Source organism: Phocoena sinus, chromosome 7 (assembly GCF_008692025.1).
Source record: "Phocoena sinus isolate mPhoSin1 chromosome 7, mPhoSin1.pri, whole genome shotgun sequence".
In the NCBI taxonomy this organism is placed as follows: Eukaryota; Metazoa; Chordata; class Mammalia; order Artiodactyla; family Phocoenidae; genus Phocoena; species Phocoena sinus.
Window position 1 is genome coordinate 27285753 of NC_045769.1, and position 20545 is coordinate 27306297.

General features: G+C 39.2%; 1 protein-coding gene across 3 annotated transcripts in view; it reads right to left on the bottom strand.

The window, feature by feature from the left end:
* UNC80 (unc-80 homolog, NALCN channel complex subunit) overlaps window positions 1-20545 on the bottom strand; it is a 241703-nt gene that overhangs the window by 200727 nt on the left and 20431 nt on the right. For all 3 annotated transcript variants that reach the window (XM_032637295.1, XM_032637297.1, XM_032637294.1), the window contains exons 8-9: window positions 3003-3264; window positions 1907-2041 (exon numbers count right to left, since the gene is read on the bottom strand). In XM_032637295.1, coding sequence (XP_032493186.1) covers window positions 1907-2041; window positions 3003-3264 — 397 coding nt within the window. The remainder of the gene's footprint in view (window positions 1-1906; window positions 2042-3002; window positions 3265-20545) is intronic.

Here is a 20545-nt window from a genome sequence, read left to right on the forward strand (position 1 = left end):
GTCTGGGCCTAACCTTCGGCAATTGTGACTTAATAGGTGTGGGGTCAGGCCTGGGCACTTGAATTTTTTTAAGTTCTGCAGATTCTCATGTGCAGCCAGTATGGAAAACCTCTTTTGCCCCCACTGATTGACATTTTTAGAAAAACTACAGCCATTGCTTATTACTACATCATCAATGAAGGCAGAGCACTGCTTGTGGGGCAACACTCTGAGTTCACAGATAGGTTGTTAATTCTGTGTTATTCATTGACATAAACCAGTCATTTTGCAAAAGAGAAAAATAAGCCGTCACACATATATTATTCTACATGTATTATTTTCTATTTGATTAGCTCCATTCACTTATAAAATAGAGAGGTGAAGTGTGGATTCGTAAGAGCATGAATTACTTAGTTAGAAGACCTAGATTTGAGTTTGGACTCAACCTTTCAAAAACTACATAAAATTTTTTTTTTTTTTTTTTTGCAGTATGCGGGCCTCTCACTGTTGTGGCCTCTCCCATTGTGGAGCACAGGCTCCGGACGCGCAGGCTCAGTGGCCATGGCTCACGGGCCCAGCTGCTCCATGGCATGTGGGATCTTCCTGGACCAGGATCTTCCCGGACCAGGGCACGAACCCGTGTCCCCTGCATCAGCAGGCGGACTCCCAACCACTGCACCAATGAAGACTTTACATGCATTATCTCAATCCTCATAACCTTTTGAGATAAGTATATTATGTACCCATTTATAGATGAAGAAACCAATATCATTTTGCCAGTATCGCATGGGTAGAAAGTGGTAGGGCTGGAATTTGAACCCCAGTCAACTGACTCCCAAGTCAGTTTATTTGCACAAAGACTCCACCTTTAATTTCCCACCTTTATGGTTCTAGCTTCTTATGGATGTTCAATAAATGTTTATTGAATGGAAACCTACACTGTCATTCACAAAGAGAAGTGATGGTCATAAACCTAGGGGTCAGTTATAAGGATTTACTACTTCATCAACAAAACTTGGTTTGTCCGTTGCCTTTAAAACAGAGATGATTTCAAGAATAAATGTTCCATGATGATCCCAACACTTTAAGAACTGCAGTAAGACCCAGTTTCTTAGGTGTAAATTGTGGAGAATAAAAATCTCATTGGAGGACTTCCCTAGTGGTACAGTGGTTAAGAATCCGCCTGCCAATGCAGGGGACACGGGTTCGAGCCCTGGTCTGAGAAGATCCCACATGCTGCGGAGCAACTAAGCCCGTGTGCCTCAACTACTGAGCCTGCACTCTAGAGCCCGTAAGCCACAACTACTGAGCCTGTGTGCCACAACTACTGAAGCCCGTGCGCCTAGAGCCCATGCTCCACAACAAGAGAAGCCACCACAACGAGAAGCCTGCGCACCGCCACGAAGAGTAGCCCCCGCTCACCACAACTAGAGAAAGCCCGCGCGCAGCAACAAAGACCCAACACAGCCAAAAATAAATAAATAAATAATAAATAAATTAAAAAGAAAACAACAAAACAGACCTTAGGAAAAAAAAAATCTCATTGGATTAAATGAGAATTATTTATATAAAGTGCTAGGTAAAATGAGAATGAGCCATACAAATGTAAGTTACCATTACTGCTACTACAACCATGTCCATAACCACACTACTAAAAGCACTTTACACACATCATCAGGATTGAATTCTGTAACAACCCCACATGACATGTAGAATGGGAAGTACTCATGCACAAGGAGGGACTTGCCCAAGGTCATGCTGCCCAAGGTCATGCTGCCAGCCAGTGCTATAATTGGGAGTGGACCTCTGTTCTGAAGTCCTTCCCCATCCCACCCAACTTTGCAGCATGATCAGAAGCATCTCATGCCCCACTGTGTATTTTTTTTTTTATTACCAAAATGCAAAGAACATAAATGGTTCTACTCACCTTCTTAAAAATGTTCATGCCAAGGTCTGAAGAAAGATCCGGGACTGCAGACCTACGTAGGTTGGTCAATGAAACTCTGGAAAAAGCCTCAGAGCTGAGAGATTTTTCCTCTTCATTACACTTCATGGTGAGATCCTTAATAGACAATAAAGGTAGATTAATGATCAAGGACTTAGAGATATATTTCATGTTAATTGTAACTTCTGTTTGGAGTTTCAACAGTGAGACTACGAAGTTCCAGATTTAGGAAAGCTAAGAAAATAAGGAGGGGACAGGTATCTCCTTTCCTCTTTCTATTAAAAAAAAAAAAAGTATTTTTACATTTAATGATTCACCAGAGGAGATATTCACTTTGGGCAGAATCATCTATTACTAAAACAGAGCATATTTCCTTTTCATTCTGATATTGCTCCTGTTTATTTTCAGAATACGCAGACGTCTTTTAGACGCAGCCAAATCACATTTCAGTAAGCCCAGACAACTGGAACACACAGTGAATCGTACTTTTCTCTACATATTCAATATGTGGTATTGACGAAAAGGATGAAAAGAACAAGCGTTCAAGCTGGTATTAGGACTTTCATTTATCAAAAAGTGATTTTCAGGGGGATGTCATCAGTACACATTCAGTTTACTCCTCCAAACACCTATAATAAAGAGCTAGACTATATATCAAAAAATGAAATTGCTAATGACGACACTGAGGCACTGGAAAATGTGAGCTATGCAAAAAGAGGTTAAATCACGTTCAGTAAAGTGCTAGTGTCATGCATTTTATAATATCATCAATTGACACTTATACGTGAAAACTCTCAATTGACTAGCACTTTGATTAACCAGAGGATCCATTTTCCATCATGCTGGATCAACAGAGGCTTACTCCAGATAACTGTGTGTAAGAGGCATTTAGATAGCACCTCTTTGAATGGTCAATTAAATGCTAAAGAACGGCAAAAGGGTCTAGCAGTAAAAGATGGAAAATAGCATCAGAGTAACCCACCAATCCAACAGTCAGCACTGGATGCACAGAAGAAACAAAGAATCTGTTATGGCTGAAGTTGTTGGTTCAAATGATAATGGACCATGTTTCTCTTACTTGGGTTTTGTGTGTGTTCACTAGTGAGGGAGCTGCCGCCACCATGGAGCTACTTCTGGGTCTGGGCAGGAGAGGAATATCCGGCTCTGTGGGCTTTTGTGGCTTCTCTTCCAACATGTGTCTCAGCCTTTGTAGATAGTACATCAGAGACCACTGAGTGCCCTCCTCAGACCAATGGGGCTGGAGTAGGCAGCGAAGAACAGCAACGTCAAAGTAGGTGGCATAGCGGGACCTTTGGCATGGAGGAATCACGAGAGAGACCCTGTTCCCAATGGCAGAAAGAACGTGATTATCCTGGCGGTCATACATTCCAAGGGGAGGCACAATGTAGCTTATAGCTCTGCTCTTCTCATTTGGTCATTTATTCATTCACTTATCTCTTGTCTGGTTTACTCTACTGTCCTCCTAACTGGTCTCACTCATTTTGCTTTTGCTAGATACTACCTAGAAGTAGAGACATTTGAGAGAGTTTTGAAGGATACGTAGCAATTATACAGGCAAAGTTGAGGATGGGTCAGGAGAGTGGATCAGCATTTCAGTCAGAGGGAACAATGCCTACGAAGGCACGGAGTTTTTAAAAAATCATGAGTTTTAAGTCGGTGGGGGAGAATCATGCAGTTGGTATAGTTGGTGAGTAATTTGGGTGGTGGGCACTGATGAGAGTCTATAAAAACAGATGAGGTTCAGATCGTGTTGTTTCTTTTACGCTAAGCTATCAGGTTGACTTGTACCTTGATAGAAATGGGCATAATATTTGTGTACTTCACTGGGATATTTTAATTGCAGTTTGATAATATTATGTAAAGGAGCCAAGCAAACTGCAAAGTACTAAACAAACAGAAGTTATACTCTGAGGAAAATGAAATCATTTTGAAAATTCTAAAGTCATATCCATATAAGACAGCAAAACTAATTTTTAAAAAAATCTCAGAATTCTGGAATTCTATTATTCAGTTTAAACACACGATATATTCATTATTTAATGTTCAACTTAATTGCACTACAAATTAGTTTTAAGCAATTGCTCAGCATCTCAGGTATCTTAGGAGATATGAAGGTAAGTTAAGTTCAACTTCCTCACCTTGAGGAACGTATGGTCTGGTGAGAATGACAGACAATACATGACAAATTATAAACTTAGAACTTCTGGAATCCAAAGATGGAATCTTAAATCTAAAATCTGAAATTAACCCCCAGCATAATTTCTTCCTGAATTAAATGATGCAAAAGAAAAACTTTTATACCCTGCTATCAACTAACAAATGGTGCCACCCACACATGAAGAGCTTCAGAAAAAAAAAAAAAAGAAAGAAAAATGTAGCCACTGAGAGTGAGAAGGAAAGGTTCTCCTTAATTTACTAGGCACATATTTTTTGAATTGGAGGTTATGACTCATTACTGGTTCAGGAAATGAATTCAAAAGGATATGACTATTATTAAAATGTTAACTAGAATAAAAATTATCAAAATGCAACAAATGGAGTAAGGATTTGTATGGTTGGTGATACTTCTGTTTCACTTTACATACTTGCCGCGAGTCATGAGTAAAATATATCTCTTACTGTGCGTGTAGTAAAAAGTTCAGATATACAAACCCCGACGAGGTCTGGTGCCCTGTGAATCATTTTCATAGCCCTTCTACTCCCCTACCAAAGCACGTGATGCCCTTTCTCCTCTCTACTCTCATTAGCATTGTCTGGCATGTGGAGGGGTGACTGTCTATGTACATGATGGTTGTGACCATTGATGCTATCTTGTAGTCTAATATTCTTGAATATTTTAATGGAAGTAGCAAATTAAGTATAAGTTACAATTCAACCACATAAGTTGCTACGATACTAATTATTTAACCAAGTGGGCAGTCAACTGGTTGTAGAAAGCGTTTCTTCATATCAGTTTCTATGTATGGAATGTTAGAGTTTATCCCTCTTACAGGGAGCTAGAATACGCTTTGGACATCAACAGCATGGCAACTTTTAATCCATCAGGAAGTCCCATAGATTCTCCTTCCAACCACTTAGCTCCACAGACCCCAACATGTCCCATTAGGCTTTACTGCAATTACTTCTTCCTAGTCTTATTGCTTCTTCTCTTGTTTCTCCACTCCTCTGCTCAAACCCCTCCAATAGATTTTTACATAAAGATCTTAAAATAAAATGCAAGCTGCTTACAGTGGCCAACATGGCCTGCATGATCTGGCTGTGTCTATCACTCTAACCTCATTATCATGCTTGCATTGGTATGCCAGTTATTTATTTTTTCCCTCTTAACTCCAAGTTCATCTTTTCTGCTTGCTCTGTGAAAATGGATTCGAGTCCTTTAAGTATTTTTCTGTTGACAGCTGGCATGATGTTAAGCATTGTCAGTAGAGGGAATGGAAGAGGTATTGCAAGAGGAAAGAATTTTGCTTCCTAGTTCTGATGGATTTGCTTGGCACATCCCTCCACTGTGTGCAGCTTCTCCAGTACCAGGCTCCCGTCGCGTCTGTGTGTGTCCAGTGCTGAGCTCCTGCAGTGCACACGGCTTCCCCAGTGTGCAGGGTCTGCAGCCTGGGTGACTTTTCTAGCACTGGGCTCCTGCCACACTCACAGCTCTTCCTGTGCCCAGCTCCTCCGTGATCAGTGGCTAGCAGCACCCAGTGGTCAACAGCTCCCCTGGCACATCCCGTTTCAGGAAGTTCTGTAGCAAAGTGCCTCTACTAAGAGCCCCCCACCCCCACCCATGAACAGCTTTCCCTAGCACCCTAGAGAGTGGATTTCTGACAAGTTCCAGAGGGCAGATTTCCAGCATGTTCCCCTGATACAGCACCACGCTGACTTCTCTGCCATTCAGTGAGGTGTGACTCTGTCCTCTCCAACAAGGTCTGGATCTCAGTCCTGGAGGGCTTCTTCCTTGGGTGTTGTGTCTGAGCTTCAAAGTTGGTGACTGCTCCATTATATCTGCTATTTCTATATGCTTTAGAATTCTCTTTACTTCTTACTAGCTGGTCTCTCATTACCCCAATACCCCAATCCTCTGTTATACTTAATAATTCACTATATTAAACTTGCCCTGTTCAAATTACTGTGTGGTTTCTCCTTCCTGATTGGACCCATCTGGATACATCTGGTAGTTGTGCTCCACTCACACTGACCTTCTTACTACCTCTGAATACATCAAGCTTTTGCCTGCTTCAGAGCTTTTCTCTATGTGGAAATTTCTATCCTTATGATCTAAGCTTTATCTGGGTTCTGTTCCAATGTCATCTTTTCAGAGAGGTCTTTCCTAACCATTATGGGAAATGGCTTCACTCTCCCACTATTCATCTCTTCATCTTGTTCTAATTTTCTTCATAGCACATGGCATGACTTGAAATTATATTTATTTTGTTTACATGCTTATTGTCTGTCTTCATTTATTTGAATAAACTGATAAACTTCAGAAAAGGATTCAAAACAAAGATGATAAAATCAATGGCTTTTGTACATACAAGCAATAAACAGTTTGAAAATGTAAATAAGAAAGGCCTTTTCAGGATTTCCCTGGTGGCACAGTGGTTAAGAATCTGCCTGAAAATTCAGGGGAAACGGGTTTGATCCCTGGTTCAGGAAGATCCCACATGCCACGGAGTCACTAAGCCTATACGCCACAACTACTGAGCCTGCATGCCACAACTACTGAAGCTTGCATGCTCTAGGGCCCACGTGCCACAACTACTGAGCCCACATGCTGCAACTGCTCAAGCCTGCGCACCTAGAGCCCATGTTCGCAACAAGAGAAGCCACTGCAATGAGAAGCCCACGTACGTAACTTATTAATACATTCAAATTTAAATAATATTTGACCTAACAAACTGAAGATAAACAACCACTCCAAAAAGTAAGGAAAAGAAAGATCAATTTAACATCAATTGGTATCAGTTTATGTAGGGAATATCTAACACTCAACATAAGATTTGATCATTGTCCTATATTATGGTTTACAAACCACTGAAAAAAATAATCAGTATCAGGATATATTAGGAAAGATTGCACAGGCACTAAACAAGTTAGCCTAGAACAACAACCCACAAACTAAAAGAGAATGGTAATACAAGAAGCTGGCGACACTTGGAAACCACTATAGACAGTACTATAGAACATTTTAAAAAATCTTAATAAACGAAAAGACAAACTATAATCATTGGAATAAATACTCAATTCTATAAAGATTTCCACTCTTTATAGGTGGAATCCATAAGTTTAATGTAATTCTCTTTTGTGTTCTGTACCCAGTTTCAATGTGTGGAAGTAGGAAGGGAGTGTTTCCCACATCACCAACAATTCTTTGGATGCCGACTGGATGTCCTACAATATAACTCAATTCTGACACCTCCTACCTGGAGACAATGTCAGATTCTACAGGTTAAGGGTTCAGTGCTACAAGACTGCTCCCACTCCATTTCAGACACCAGTCACAAGCCCAGGTTGTTACCAGCACTTCTGACCTACTAGCTATAGACTGGAGGTTCCCACAACCCCTGTCCCAGGACTCCAGCTTCCAGCTGCAAGTCCAGGTTGTTACCTGTACTTCTGAATTACTGGCTACGGATCAGATGTTCCCATGGTCCCCTCCTTGGGTTTAATTAATTCACTAGAGAGGCTAACAGCATTCAGGAAACTCATGTACTCACTAGATTATCAGTTTGTTATAAAAGGATATAACTCAAGAACAGCCAGACAGAAGAGATGCATAAGGCAAGGTATGGGGAAAGGGCACGGAGCTTTCATGCCTTCTCCAGGCTCGCCACTGTCCCAGCACTTCCATGTGTTCACCAGCCTGGAAGCTCTCTGAACCCTCTCTTTTGGGTTTTTATGGAGGCTTCATTACATAGGCAGTGATTGATTAAATCACTGGCCATTGGCAACTAATTCAACCTCCAGTCTGTCTCCCCTTTCGGGAGGTCAGGGGTGAGGCTAAAATTTCCAACCCTCTAATCACGTGATTAGTTCTCCTGGCAGCCAGCCTTTAACCTTAGATGCTGTCCAAAAGTCACCTCATTAACATAACAAAACATACCTTTGCCCCTCTCATCACTTAGGAAACTCTAAGGGTTGTAGGATCTTTGTGCCAGAAACAAGGACAAAGACCAAATATCATCTATTTCTTTTTATAAATCACAATATCACAAATTCTAACCAAAATTCTAAAGGGATTTATCTTTGATAAATCAATAAGACTGTTCTGAAACTTAACTGGATGGATGAAAAAAAGCTTGGGAGTAATCCAGAAAGGTTTAACAGGAAGTATGAAGAGTATAAATTGCCAGGTATTAACCTGTGCTTTACAACAATAATATTTAGCCAAGAGTTTAAACAAAAGTTCAGTGCTATAAAATATGGAGCTACAAAAGATTCAAATATTTACAAGAATTTAATATATAAAAAAGGTCATGAATCAAATTAGTTCCAAGAATATACTAGTCAATAATATTGGCATAATTGACTTACTCCTCAGAAAAAAACTTAATTTAACCTTGCTTAATTAGCATATTGTATCACCAAATAAAATCAAGATAGATTAAGATTTAAAGGCAAAAATATAAAACTATAATAATAATAGAAAAAATTTTGGCTATTTGTTTTTATAATCTTGGAGTGGAGAAGGACTTTATAAGAACGGAATTGCCCCAAACTTAAAACAACACAAATGCACATCAACAGGTGAGTGGATAAGCAAACTGTGGTATATCCATTTGACAGAATATTACTCAGCAATAAAAGGAAGAGAACTATTAATATATTCAATAATTACACTGAGTAAAAAGAGTATGTGTTCACTTATATGAAATTCTGGAAAACTGCAAACTAATCCATAGTGACAGAAAGCAGATCACTGGTTGCCTATGAACGAGGAAAGAGTGGGGTGCAGAAGGAGAAAAATTATAAAAGGCACAAAGAAACCTTAAAGGGTGAGGGGTATGTTCATTATCCTGACTTTGGTGATGTTTTCACAAGTGTATATAACAATATATAACAAGGCAGAGCTGAAACACTGGGATTTTATTTAATTCTGACTTTCAATAGATAAATATCCATGTTATACTTTCAATGGTAGCCATATAATAGAAAACCTCCTTCCAATAGAAGAATAAAGGAGATTAGATAAAACTCAATCAGTTAACAGGCAGAGCAGAAGAGAAGAAAGAAACATAAAAAGCAGAGTATAGGGGCTTTCCTGTGGCGCAGTGGTTGAGGGCCCGCCTGCCGATGCAGGGGACACGGGTTCGTGCCCCGGTCCGGGAAGATCCCACATGCTGCGGAGCGGCTGGGCCCGTGAGCCATGGCCACTGAGCCTGCGCGTTCGGAGCCTGTGCTCCGCAAGGGGAGAGGCCACAACAGTAAGAGGCCCGCGTACCGCAAAAAAAAAAAAAAAAAAAAAAAAAGCAGAGTATATAAAAAGCACAAAATAAAATAAAATGGAAAATATAAATCCAAATGGCAGTTATCAAAATAGATACTGAATACATTCATGGGATAGAAGACAAAAATGTTCACATTGTTTTTACAAAACAAGGTTTAGTCACATGCTAATTACAAAAGAAAATCCTAAAAGTTGAGGGCACAGAAATTTAGGAAGGGCTTTCCTGTGGCGCAGTGGTTGAGGGCCCGCCTGCCGATGCAGGGGACACGGGTTCGTGCCCCGGTCCGGGAGGATCCCACGTGCCGCGGAGCGGCTGGGCCCGTGAGCCATGACCGCTGGGCCTTTGCGTCCGGAGCGTGTGCTCCGCAGCGGGAGGGGCCGCAGCGGTGAGAGGCCCGCGTACCGCAAAAAAAAAAAAAAAAAAGTCATTCATGTGGAGAAACCAAATCCCTATTTCATACCACCATGTATCAAAAAAAGCCAACTTTAGATGAACTGGAGACATAGCAAAGGCAAAACAGAAGAAAACGATGGAGAAAATATTTATAACCAATATGAAAGGATTCTTAAAGATAACATCCCCAACTATTTTAAGAGAGTATTGATAAATTTGACTATTTCAAATGTAAAACTTCTATTAAAAAACATAAAGTGAAAAGTCTACAAAATATAAAAGATAATTGCAATGTATTTAGCCTACAAAGGATTATTCTTCTCATTAATAAAGAATGCTTATAAATCAGTAAGAAAAAGACAAATAGTTCAAATGGAGCAAAGGGTATGGAAGGAAATTTCACCAGAAAGAAAACCTAAAGAGAGAATAAACATAAAGAGATTACTTCATGAATAATCAGGGAAATGTAGACTTAGACCACAATGAGATATCAGCTCACACCCATCAGATCTGTGAGAGTACAGAAGCCTGAAGACAGTAAGAAATGCGGAGGGTGCAAATACACGGGAACGCTCATACACTGCTGGTAAACCCTTTCAGGGTTCAATTTGGTGATATCTAGTAAATTTTACAGTGCCCCTGCCTTATGATCCAGAAATTCCACCTTAGAGAAACCTTGTACACAAGGAGACATGCACAAGAATGTTTACTGTAGCAATTTTGTTACAGTAAAAACCTAGAGAACATTCTCAAAGTCAGCCAAAGGAGAATAGGCAAATAAATGCTAGTACGTATATTCATTTAACAAAAATTAATTAGGTGTTATATGATCTACCAGGCTGGGGTGCTTGTAATGTTCTATTTTACCTGGGTGCTGATTACTCTAGTGTATTCACCTGTGAAAATACATAAAACTAACCACTTGGGTGTTGTGTATTTTTCTCTGGGTTTCTTTAGAGAATTTTAGCCAACTAAGATCTTGAACTTTATCAATATAGACTAAATATCCACTATTTATATATACAGAAACTCTATCCATATGTACACTATATTTTATATAATATACATATATATTGATACACATTTATACAGAACTCTGTACATCCGTTATATATAACATAAATATATAATAAATGTATAATGTAGATATTTATATATGTAATTTATATATATAGTTTTACACAAATGTCTCATCATCCTCTGGGTGATGTGTTAGACTCTTCTTTCAAAATACTTTATTATCTAACTTTTCATTATGTAATCATTTTATTTAAAAGGCTGAGTCTCAGAATTGTGAATTGCTGAGTTTTCATAAGTATGAGGGTTAGATTCAAAATTAAGGTTCTCCTCTTGGGCAGGATATCTCTTATTTGCCTCCAACCTCTGCTCTCCAACCCCATCCACTTTCCACCCTTCTCTACCTCCATGTCCAGAAAGACTGGTCTGTATAGACTCTATAGAAGGCTCCCACGCCTTTGGCCCCAGGGTGAATTCTGCAACAGGAGGCTCCCACAGGAGATGGGAAGGAAGAAGGACAATGATTTTCTCCCCAAGACTCCTCCCTCCCAGAGATCTGCTGAGGGCTCATACTGTGGCCTAGGACCGATGTGACCACAGTAGGTCACAGATCGTATTAATCACTCTCTCCCTACAGTTCTCCACAGCTGTTCCCTCCCATTGCCCACGCAGACTTGGAGCCTCCTGGTGGGCCTCCTGACGGCACTCTCCCTGGAGTATTGCACTAGCTCCTGTGGTTTCGCTACATCCTATCTAAACCTTTGTAAATAGCCCTTTTTAATCTCTTCTCAAATTACCAGTCTATCACTTGTTTCCTCCTGAGACCCTGACTGGTTATGTCCCCAAGCCCAGTTGGAGGGAAAGTAACAACCTTGATTCTCATTTCTACCATTTGCCTAAGAGGCCTTCACCACTCTTCCCTCCCACCCACCCCACTCCATTTCTCATTTTTTAAAAAGCACGGACTAACCCACTCCTCTCAGCCTATCGTTCATACCTAGAATAAGAGGATTTTATTTTTTCAGTGCTGTACTCTTGGATTTATAAAGAAAAGACAAAGTATGAAGTTGGCTTGGCTACCAGCTGGGTAATTTTAGGTCCTCAAGCATTTGTGACAGTCAATTGACTTTTTATAAAAGCCTGTTGTTTTCTTGACTAGGCTGCGGTGATGAAAGCAGACATTAGTAGTTCAACAGATTTCCATCCCCCCCCATTGGACTAGCTATCTTTACCCTTTACCTTTTGCCCCACACCACCCCACACCCAAATATTTCTAGTTAGTAAATTAGTTTAGGAAGTTCCATAATTTCAAGTCCCTAGAGCAGTGTTCTACATAGTGATATGTCAATGTACTGCTTCTGTGAGAATTTGCACACCCCCAAGTCTTATCTCAAACTTAACTAAACCAGAATTGCTGGTGATAGAACCCAGGAATCTTTATTTTAAACAATATCTCCAGGTAATCTTTTTTTTTCTTATTGAAGTATAGTTGATTTACAATATTGCATTAGTTTCAGGTGTATAGCAAAGTGATTCGGTTTCGTATATCTATATATTTTTTCAGATTATTTTTTGTTAGAGGTTATTACAAGATATTGAATACAATTCTCTGTGTTATATAAATATATAAATCCTTGTCGCTTATCTATTGTATATATAGTAATTTGGATCTGTTCATCCCATATTCCTAATTTCTCCAGGTAATTCTTAAACATTCTTAATAAGATTGGAGGGCAACTGCCCTAGAGAACAAATAATGCATGACTTTTGTACTTTTAAACAACATCCAAAACAATTCCTATATGGAAACACTAACTGCAATGCTATGTTGGTAGTTTTGCCCCTGAGGGTGCCAGATGACTATATTTCTGTCTTTACACACAAAACTTATTTGACTGAAAGTAATTACTACTGTACAGTTGAGTCTCATAGTTATTAACTACTTACTAACAGATCAGTTCTGCTGATAATCAGGTCTTCAACAGCAAGACTCCACCAATATACGGCCGCAATCAGAGACTAAAAAGGAGTCTATAACTTAGGCAATCAAAATTTGTTAAGTAAATTCACATTTCAGTTGCTTAATATTTAAAGAGACTCTGAAACAAGAATGAGGTTAACAGGCCATTCTATAGCAAATATTTATAACGTGAAGTACCTTCATTTTATCAAGTACAAGTTTATTTGGCTCAAAAGTGTGAGCTACACTGGGGTGAGCTGTCAATAAAAGGCAAGAATAATCAATCATGTTTTTTTCATTTAGGACAGGATTATCAGACAATCAACTTGTCACTAAGTAACCAATAAGTCATTTTACTTAACTAATCAACTATCTACTTAATTAAATGTGAGAAAAAAATTTACATAAGTGAGAAAAGATGGTATGGAGACAGCTCATTGTATGATATGATAGGAGAGTTATTTCCAACTCTAATATTCTATGATTCTGTAAGTTATTTTGCAGAAAAAAGTGAAAATTTTATGAAAGTATGAACACAAGTCTTATTCTAAATGGTATATGTAAAAGTAATGAAGAGAAGTATATATACCAAAAAAATGTTTATATCTACCTGATGAGCTCATGGATAATTTTCAATTTTTTAAAGATATTTTATACCTTTAAATTTTTTTCTATAATTAGCACACACTTCTTTGATATGTGTAGAATACATTATGACCAAAAAAGACTGTCAAAAAAAGGTAGGAATTGCTTTAGTGAATTTTCCAAGCAACTATGGCTTTAAGGAAACCAAGTTATTATTAATTAGGGTCGGGAGATCCTAGTAGAATGCATCCGAAGCAAAAAAACACTTTGGAAATAACAGATAATCTATGGAGGAAGAGAACTGTGGAAATTAGTCCTGACCCTATGCAGTATTTAATGAAGCAGAAATTAAGTCTATGCATATGGTAATTAAAGATGAAATCTGACATTAATTTTAAAAAACTAGCTACCTGTGCTCTGATTGCAGAGTTCCAGGAAGAGTGATGTTCCATTCAGACAAGGTCAGGGCAAAAGAGATGGTAAATTGGATTTCTCTGATATAAGAGGACAGCTTTTGTTCCTAGGATATTGGCATTGTTTTATTAAAGTTCTCTTTATTTCTGACTCATACATGAACTCCTCCAACGCAGACACATTAACATTAGCATTTTCTGAAAGGTCTACCTTGTGCCTCATTTCCATGGCAACCACTCCCTGCAGCTAGGCAAAGAGAAGACATAATTCATTTCTTCTGCAGCACCACTGAGTTCATATCTAATTCACACGTGAGGTTTATGTGTGCTATGGGTGACTGTGTGCATATATGTGTCGATGAATGCATATACACGTAGATGATTGACTGTGGCAATATCAGAGAATGGGGAAAACAATGTCCTTCCACAAAGAGGAAACCTTGGACATTATAGTTGGCTTTGTCTTTACAGGCAAATCAGAATAAAGCCATTAACACTGAGTTTTGGCAGAGGAAAGAAAGATCATTTGTTATTTATATTTGCAAATTTCCAATGCTTACTCTGGTTGAGAAAAATTATGTAAGAAATATAAGTTCCTGGGTATTTTATGACCTCAATATTTCACCATAACATTGTTTTTCACAATTGTTTAAAGTCAGGCAGAAGCATAGTATTTGAGGTAAGAAATCACTTACATTTAAATTAAACTCCTTGGAATGTGTGTAGAACAGAATTAGTAAAGAAGAAATATGAGAATACTTAATGACTGATATAAAGAAAATACAGATATCTAGTCATAATAATTATATATAAAATGATGGTGACATTGTAATCATTATTATTTATTGTAATTAGCCTCCAACATAGCCCCCAATGATCCCTGCCTCCTGGTATCTATACCCTTGTGGAGTCTCCTCTCACACTGTACTAGGGTTGGTTCGTGTGATACACAGAATATAGCAAAAGTGATGGCACGTCACCTCGGTGATTAGGTTATAAAAGACACTGAAGATTCCATCTGGATATTAGGTTATAATAGACAGTGAGACTTTCATCTTGGTTTCTCACCCTCTTTCCTGGGTAACTTGTTTTGGGGGAAGCCAACTGCCAGAGCATGAGGGACTCAGGAGGCCCAGATGTTGAAGAAGTGAACCCTTTGGTCAACAGCCATATGAGCGACCTTGAAAGTAGACACTCCAGCCCATTCAAGTCTTCAGATGACTGCAGCTCTGGTCAGTATCTTGAGAGACCCTGAGTCACAACCACTTAGCTAAGCTGTTTCTGGATTCGTGATTCTCAGAAACTATGTGAGATAGTAAATTTCTTTCATTTTAAGCTGCTAAGAAATTTGGGTAACTTGTTGTACAGCAATTGTAGCGAATACAGATTTTGGTACCAGAAATAAACATGAAAAAGAAGAGGCAAGAGAGAAGTGGGGAAAGGTAAGCTTGGTCGGGAATGATCATGAAGACTTAACATATGCTGACCAAGGAGTTTGAAATGTATCCTAAAAACTATGGGTAGCCACTGAAGATTTGTTAGCAAGGGAATAGAATGATCAGATATGTATTTTAAATCACTTTTGCAACATTATATAGATAATGGTTTAGAGGGAGGCAACACCGAATGTAGAGATACCAGTCAGGATCACTTGCAGAAATCCAAATAAGAGATGATAAGGATCTGAACTAAGGCAGTGACTATGAGGTTGGAGAGAAGGAGAGGATTTGAGAGACATTAATAAGGTAGAATGTAAAGGACTTGGAGTGGAGTAAACCTCCCGTTTTTGACTAAGATGTGTGGGTTGATAGTGGTGCCATCTACTGAAATAGGGAAGATAGGAGAATGCGTTTGGTTTTAGACAGGCTGAGTTTGAAGTACAGAAAGAGCTTCCTATCAGTCTCTTGATTACATGGATTTGGAGCCTAAAAGAGTTGTCTAGATGGGATATCTTTTGAGGGTCGTCATCACCTTGCGAGTCATTGAAACTATGGCAGTGAATAAGACCACTCAGAGGGAGAATGTGGGAGGAGAGGGAAACAGCAACAGTAAGAGGAGGGCCATGGAGAAGAAGGCAAAGAAAAAGTCTAGGGCTCCCCTGGTGGCGCAGTGGTTGGGAGTCCGCCTGCCGATGCAGGGTACACGGGTTTGTGCCCCGGTCCGGGAAGATCCCACATGCTGCGGTGCGGCTGGGCCCGTGAGCCATGGCCGCTGAGCCTGTGTGTCCAGAGCCTGTGCTCCGCAACGGGAGAGGCCACAACAGTGAGAGGCCCACGTACCGCAAAAGAAAAAAAAAGAAAGAAAAAAAGAAAAAGTCTATAAAGGTTCCATTTGAAAGGTAAGGAAAACAACAACAGAGTATAACGTGAAAAAAGTCAAGGAGGAAGTGTCAGGAAGTGTAGAGTGGACACCGGGGTTAAAGTGTTAAAAGACCCAATTAGATAAGGACCAAATAGGAGCTGAGTTTCTGACCCGTTGGGAGAGGTCAGGGGAAGGTGATGCTAAGCATTCGCTCCTCAAAATGACTAATTCTGGCAAACAACCACAACACTTTCTCCTTTAATGACGGATCACGAAGAAAAGAGGTTTCCATAAAAACATAGTTAAGGAGGTGGGTAGCTTGCTATAGGAACTCCACTGTGCTCCCCCTAAAGGCCTACCTTCTCATGGAAGAGGAGTGAAGAGTGTGGACTGTGTAACTGTCTAGATTGGGCTCAGATCTAGCTCTTCTACTTTCAAGCTGTGTGTCCTTGAGTGAGTCATTTAATCTCTCTAAGCTTCAGTTCCTCGTCTTTAAAAGAGAAACAACGCCTTCTTTGCATGGCTGTTGTGAAGATTAAACTCATCCGCCTAGGCCATGTGCCAGGCGCTAGAGATAGAGCAATGAGTAAAAGAGATTTGGTCCCTCTGCTCACGGATTTTACAGTGATAGCTAATCACACAGGTCTTTAAATTACAATTGCCATTTGTACTGTAAGAGAAAACAGGGAGTTCTGTGATTGTATTTAAAATCTGCCAACGCCTCCCTAGGAAGTAAGGAAATGCTATTTAAATTGAGTCTTGAAGAATGAGGAGGTAAGTATAATAAAGAGTAATAAGTAAATAAGTAATAAGTAAAGAGAGATGGAAGGACCATCCAGGCAGATGGAATAACATACTCCAAATCTCAGAGCTAAGAGGAAGTACGATGCATGTGAAGAACTCAGAAGATGTTGGAATCTAGTGATGGAAATGTGAGTAATTACACAATGTTAGACAGGAGAACTAGACAGCAGCGAGATAACGTGGAGCTTTGAGGGGTATTTCAAGGATTTTGAATTTTATCTTGATAGCAGTGGGTAGCCTTTGAAAAAGTTAAAGTGTAGGAGTGGCATGATTAGTTTTTTTCATGTCTCTGTATGTCCTCTATTGGGTGGTGACAAGAGTGAATAAGAGAAGATTAATAAGTAGGCTGTTGCAGGACTCCAGGCAGGAGGTGATGAATAGCTTGAATAATGGTGGTGGCCATAGAGGTAGGTGGAAGTAAGCAAATTCAGAATATTTTTATATGTGATTTTTCTCAGTCTTCCTCATATCATAAATTTAATAACTACTCATAGAGTTGCTCAAGCCCAAAACCTAAGTTATGCTTGATTCTTTTCTTTTTCTCACTCTTCACATCCAGTCACGTCAGCTCTACCTTAAATATATCTCAGCTGCAACCTCATCTCAGCCTTTCCACCCCTGCTACCACCATCCTAACCAAACCACATCCTTTTCTCACCTGGACCGTTGCAAATGTCTCCTAACTGATCTCTGTATCTACTTCTGCTTTCCAAGCCTATTTTCATAAACTATCTGGAGTGATATTTAAAAAGTATAGTTCAGTTAATGTCACTCCACTGCTCAAACAACTCCAATGACTTTTCATCACACCTGGAATGAAATTCAAACTTCTTACCATGGCTTCCTGGCTCCTCCGTGATCTGACCCCTAATAACCACATTGGTTTGATTCCTTACACCTTACCCCCCTGCTCACCACTAGCCCCTGGTCACACTGGCCTCCCTTCCATTCCTGGAACACACTGAGCTTATTCCCACTTCAAAGCCTTTAGACTTGTTCCCTCTGCCTGGAGTGCTCTTCCCAGATCTTCCTGAGGCTGTCTCCTTCATATCATTTAGGTTTCTATGAAAAAGAGCCCATTTCCAATCCCTTTGCTTTGGTTTTGCCTTCTTAGTCCTAGAGTAACTTGAAAACATTTTTACTTATTTATGCATTTACTCTCTGTTATCTGTCTATCTTTTTAGAAAATGAGCTCTTTGAGGATAAGAACTTTGACACTGAAACAACCCTAGTGTCTAGAATACACTTAAAAGATATAGAAATGAATGAATAAATGAAAATTTAGACAAAACTATGAATGTAAAGACCTTAGTTCTGTTTTTTGGCACACAGGAGACGCCCAACAACAGGTAGTTCCTGTTGTTATTCTCTTTGATCTGTGTAGTAAGGAGTTACTTTTTCCCCAGATATGATTAAATTATACCATTGATAACTTTGTTAGTGAGTTATTGTCACTAAATAAAATGAGAGTCTTGGTGTGTGGAGGGGTCATCATAGTGGTTACTTTTGAATAAGTGGAACAGTAATATGAGAAGAGTCTGTACATACTCAAAAGGACTGCGATGGATACACTTTGGGGAGCCACCCCTGCTTCCCATCTGATGGTGGTCACACCCTTTATAATCCTCTTTTCCTGAGTTTGGGCAGGGCCTGTGACTTTCATATAACCTATAGAATAGGGCAAAAGTAATGGCATGTCACTCTTGTGATTAGGTTATTTTATATGACAACGATAATGAGATGTCACTCCTGTGATTATGTTATATTATAAAGACTGTATAGGCAGACTGGAATTAGAGAGGACTTCTCTCCCTTGCTGGTTTTAAAGAAGTAAGCTGCCATGTTTTGAGGTAGCCTGTGGAGAAGCCACATAGCAATGAACTGTGGGTGGCCTCTAGGAATGGAGAGCAGCCCCGAAATAATAGCCAGCAAGGAAACAGGGCCCTCAGTCCTACACCCACAGGAAATGAATTCTGTCAACAACCTGAAAAGGCTTGTAAGCGGATCTTTCCTGAGTCAAGCCTGTGATGAGACTGTAGTCCATCCTGACACCTGGATTTCAGTCTGATAAGACCCTGAAGCAGAGAGTCCATCTAAACTGTGCCTGGATTTCTGACGTACAGAAATTTTGAAATAAAAAATGTGTGTTGTTTTAAGCCAGTAAGTTTGTTGTAATTTGTTACATAGCAATAGAAAACTAATACAAGAACCATATACAGAAACTAAAGAAAAGCAAAATTTAGTCAAATATAAAAAGGACATGCCAAATACATATATATATGTATGTATAACAATCACTTTGCTGTAAGTCAACTATACTTCAATTTTTTTAAAAGGCCATTAAATAGAGTTATCTAAAAATGAAATGAGTTTCATCTGAGAGTACTAACTTTCTCATTGCTGAAAGTGTTCAACTAGTTCAAATGTGGTTAGTTTATCAGCAAGGAGACAGGAGATTGGATTGGTTATCCTCACAGGGTTCCTACCACATTAAAAATGATATGATTTTAAGAATGAATTATCACCATTGACCTGGCACAGTAAATCCTGTGGATAAACACAAACAACCCCTGCTTACACAACTAAAGTTGCGGTCAAAATTTCATATTCCCAACCAGCAAAAGCTTATTCAATGGAGCCACTTGCTTTTAAAATCCAAAATAAAGACACAAAAATAAACTCTTTTCATTTTGCTTTTTGAAAGCACAACATAGTGTTTTGGTTAAAAAGCAATTATATTCATTTGATTCCATGCCTTCAACAATTCTAAGAAATCTTAAAAAAAAAATAACACTATACACGGGGAGGGGGAAGGGTAAGCTGGGACGAAGTGAGAGAGTGGCATGGACACATATACACTACCAAATGTAACACAGATAGCTAGCGGGAAGCAGCCGCATAGCACAGGGAGATCAGCTTGGTGCTTTGTGACCACCTAGAGGGGTGGGATAGGGAGGTGGGAGGGAGACGCAAGGGGGCGGGGATATATGTATATGTATAGCTGATTCACTTTGTTATAAAGCAGAAACTAACACACCATTGTAAAGCAATTAAACTCCAATAAAGATGTTAAAAAATAAAAATAAAACACTATACCCATGGGGCCTGATTCTGGTGCCAAAAGGAGGTAGATCATTTTAAAATTACCTACAAAAAGGCAAGTTAATGCTGAGAGGAAATATCTGTGAATCTTTTCTCTGGGGGTGAGGGAGGTATAAGGACTTGTATCCAGAATACATTAAAAACTCCTACAATTCAATAATAAGAAGACAAACAACTCAGTTAAAACTTGGGCAACGGTTTGAATAGGTATTTCACCAAAGAAGATATTCAGATAGCTAACAAAGACATGAAAATATACTTAACATCATTAGGTATTAGGGAAATGTAAATTAAAGCCACAATCAGATCCCACGTCACACCCACTAGAGTGGCTATAATAAAAAGACAACAACGAGTTCTGCCAAAGATATAGAGAAAAATGAACCCTCATACATTTCTGGTGGGAATGTAAAATGGTGCAGCCATTTTGGAAAACAGTTTGATAGTTCTTTAAAAAATTAAACATAAATTTACCATACAACCCAGCAATTCCACTCCTAGGTATCTACCCAACAGAAAGAAAAACATTTGCCCATCCAAAAACATATATGTGAATGTTCATCGAAGCATTATTCACAACAGGCAA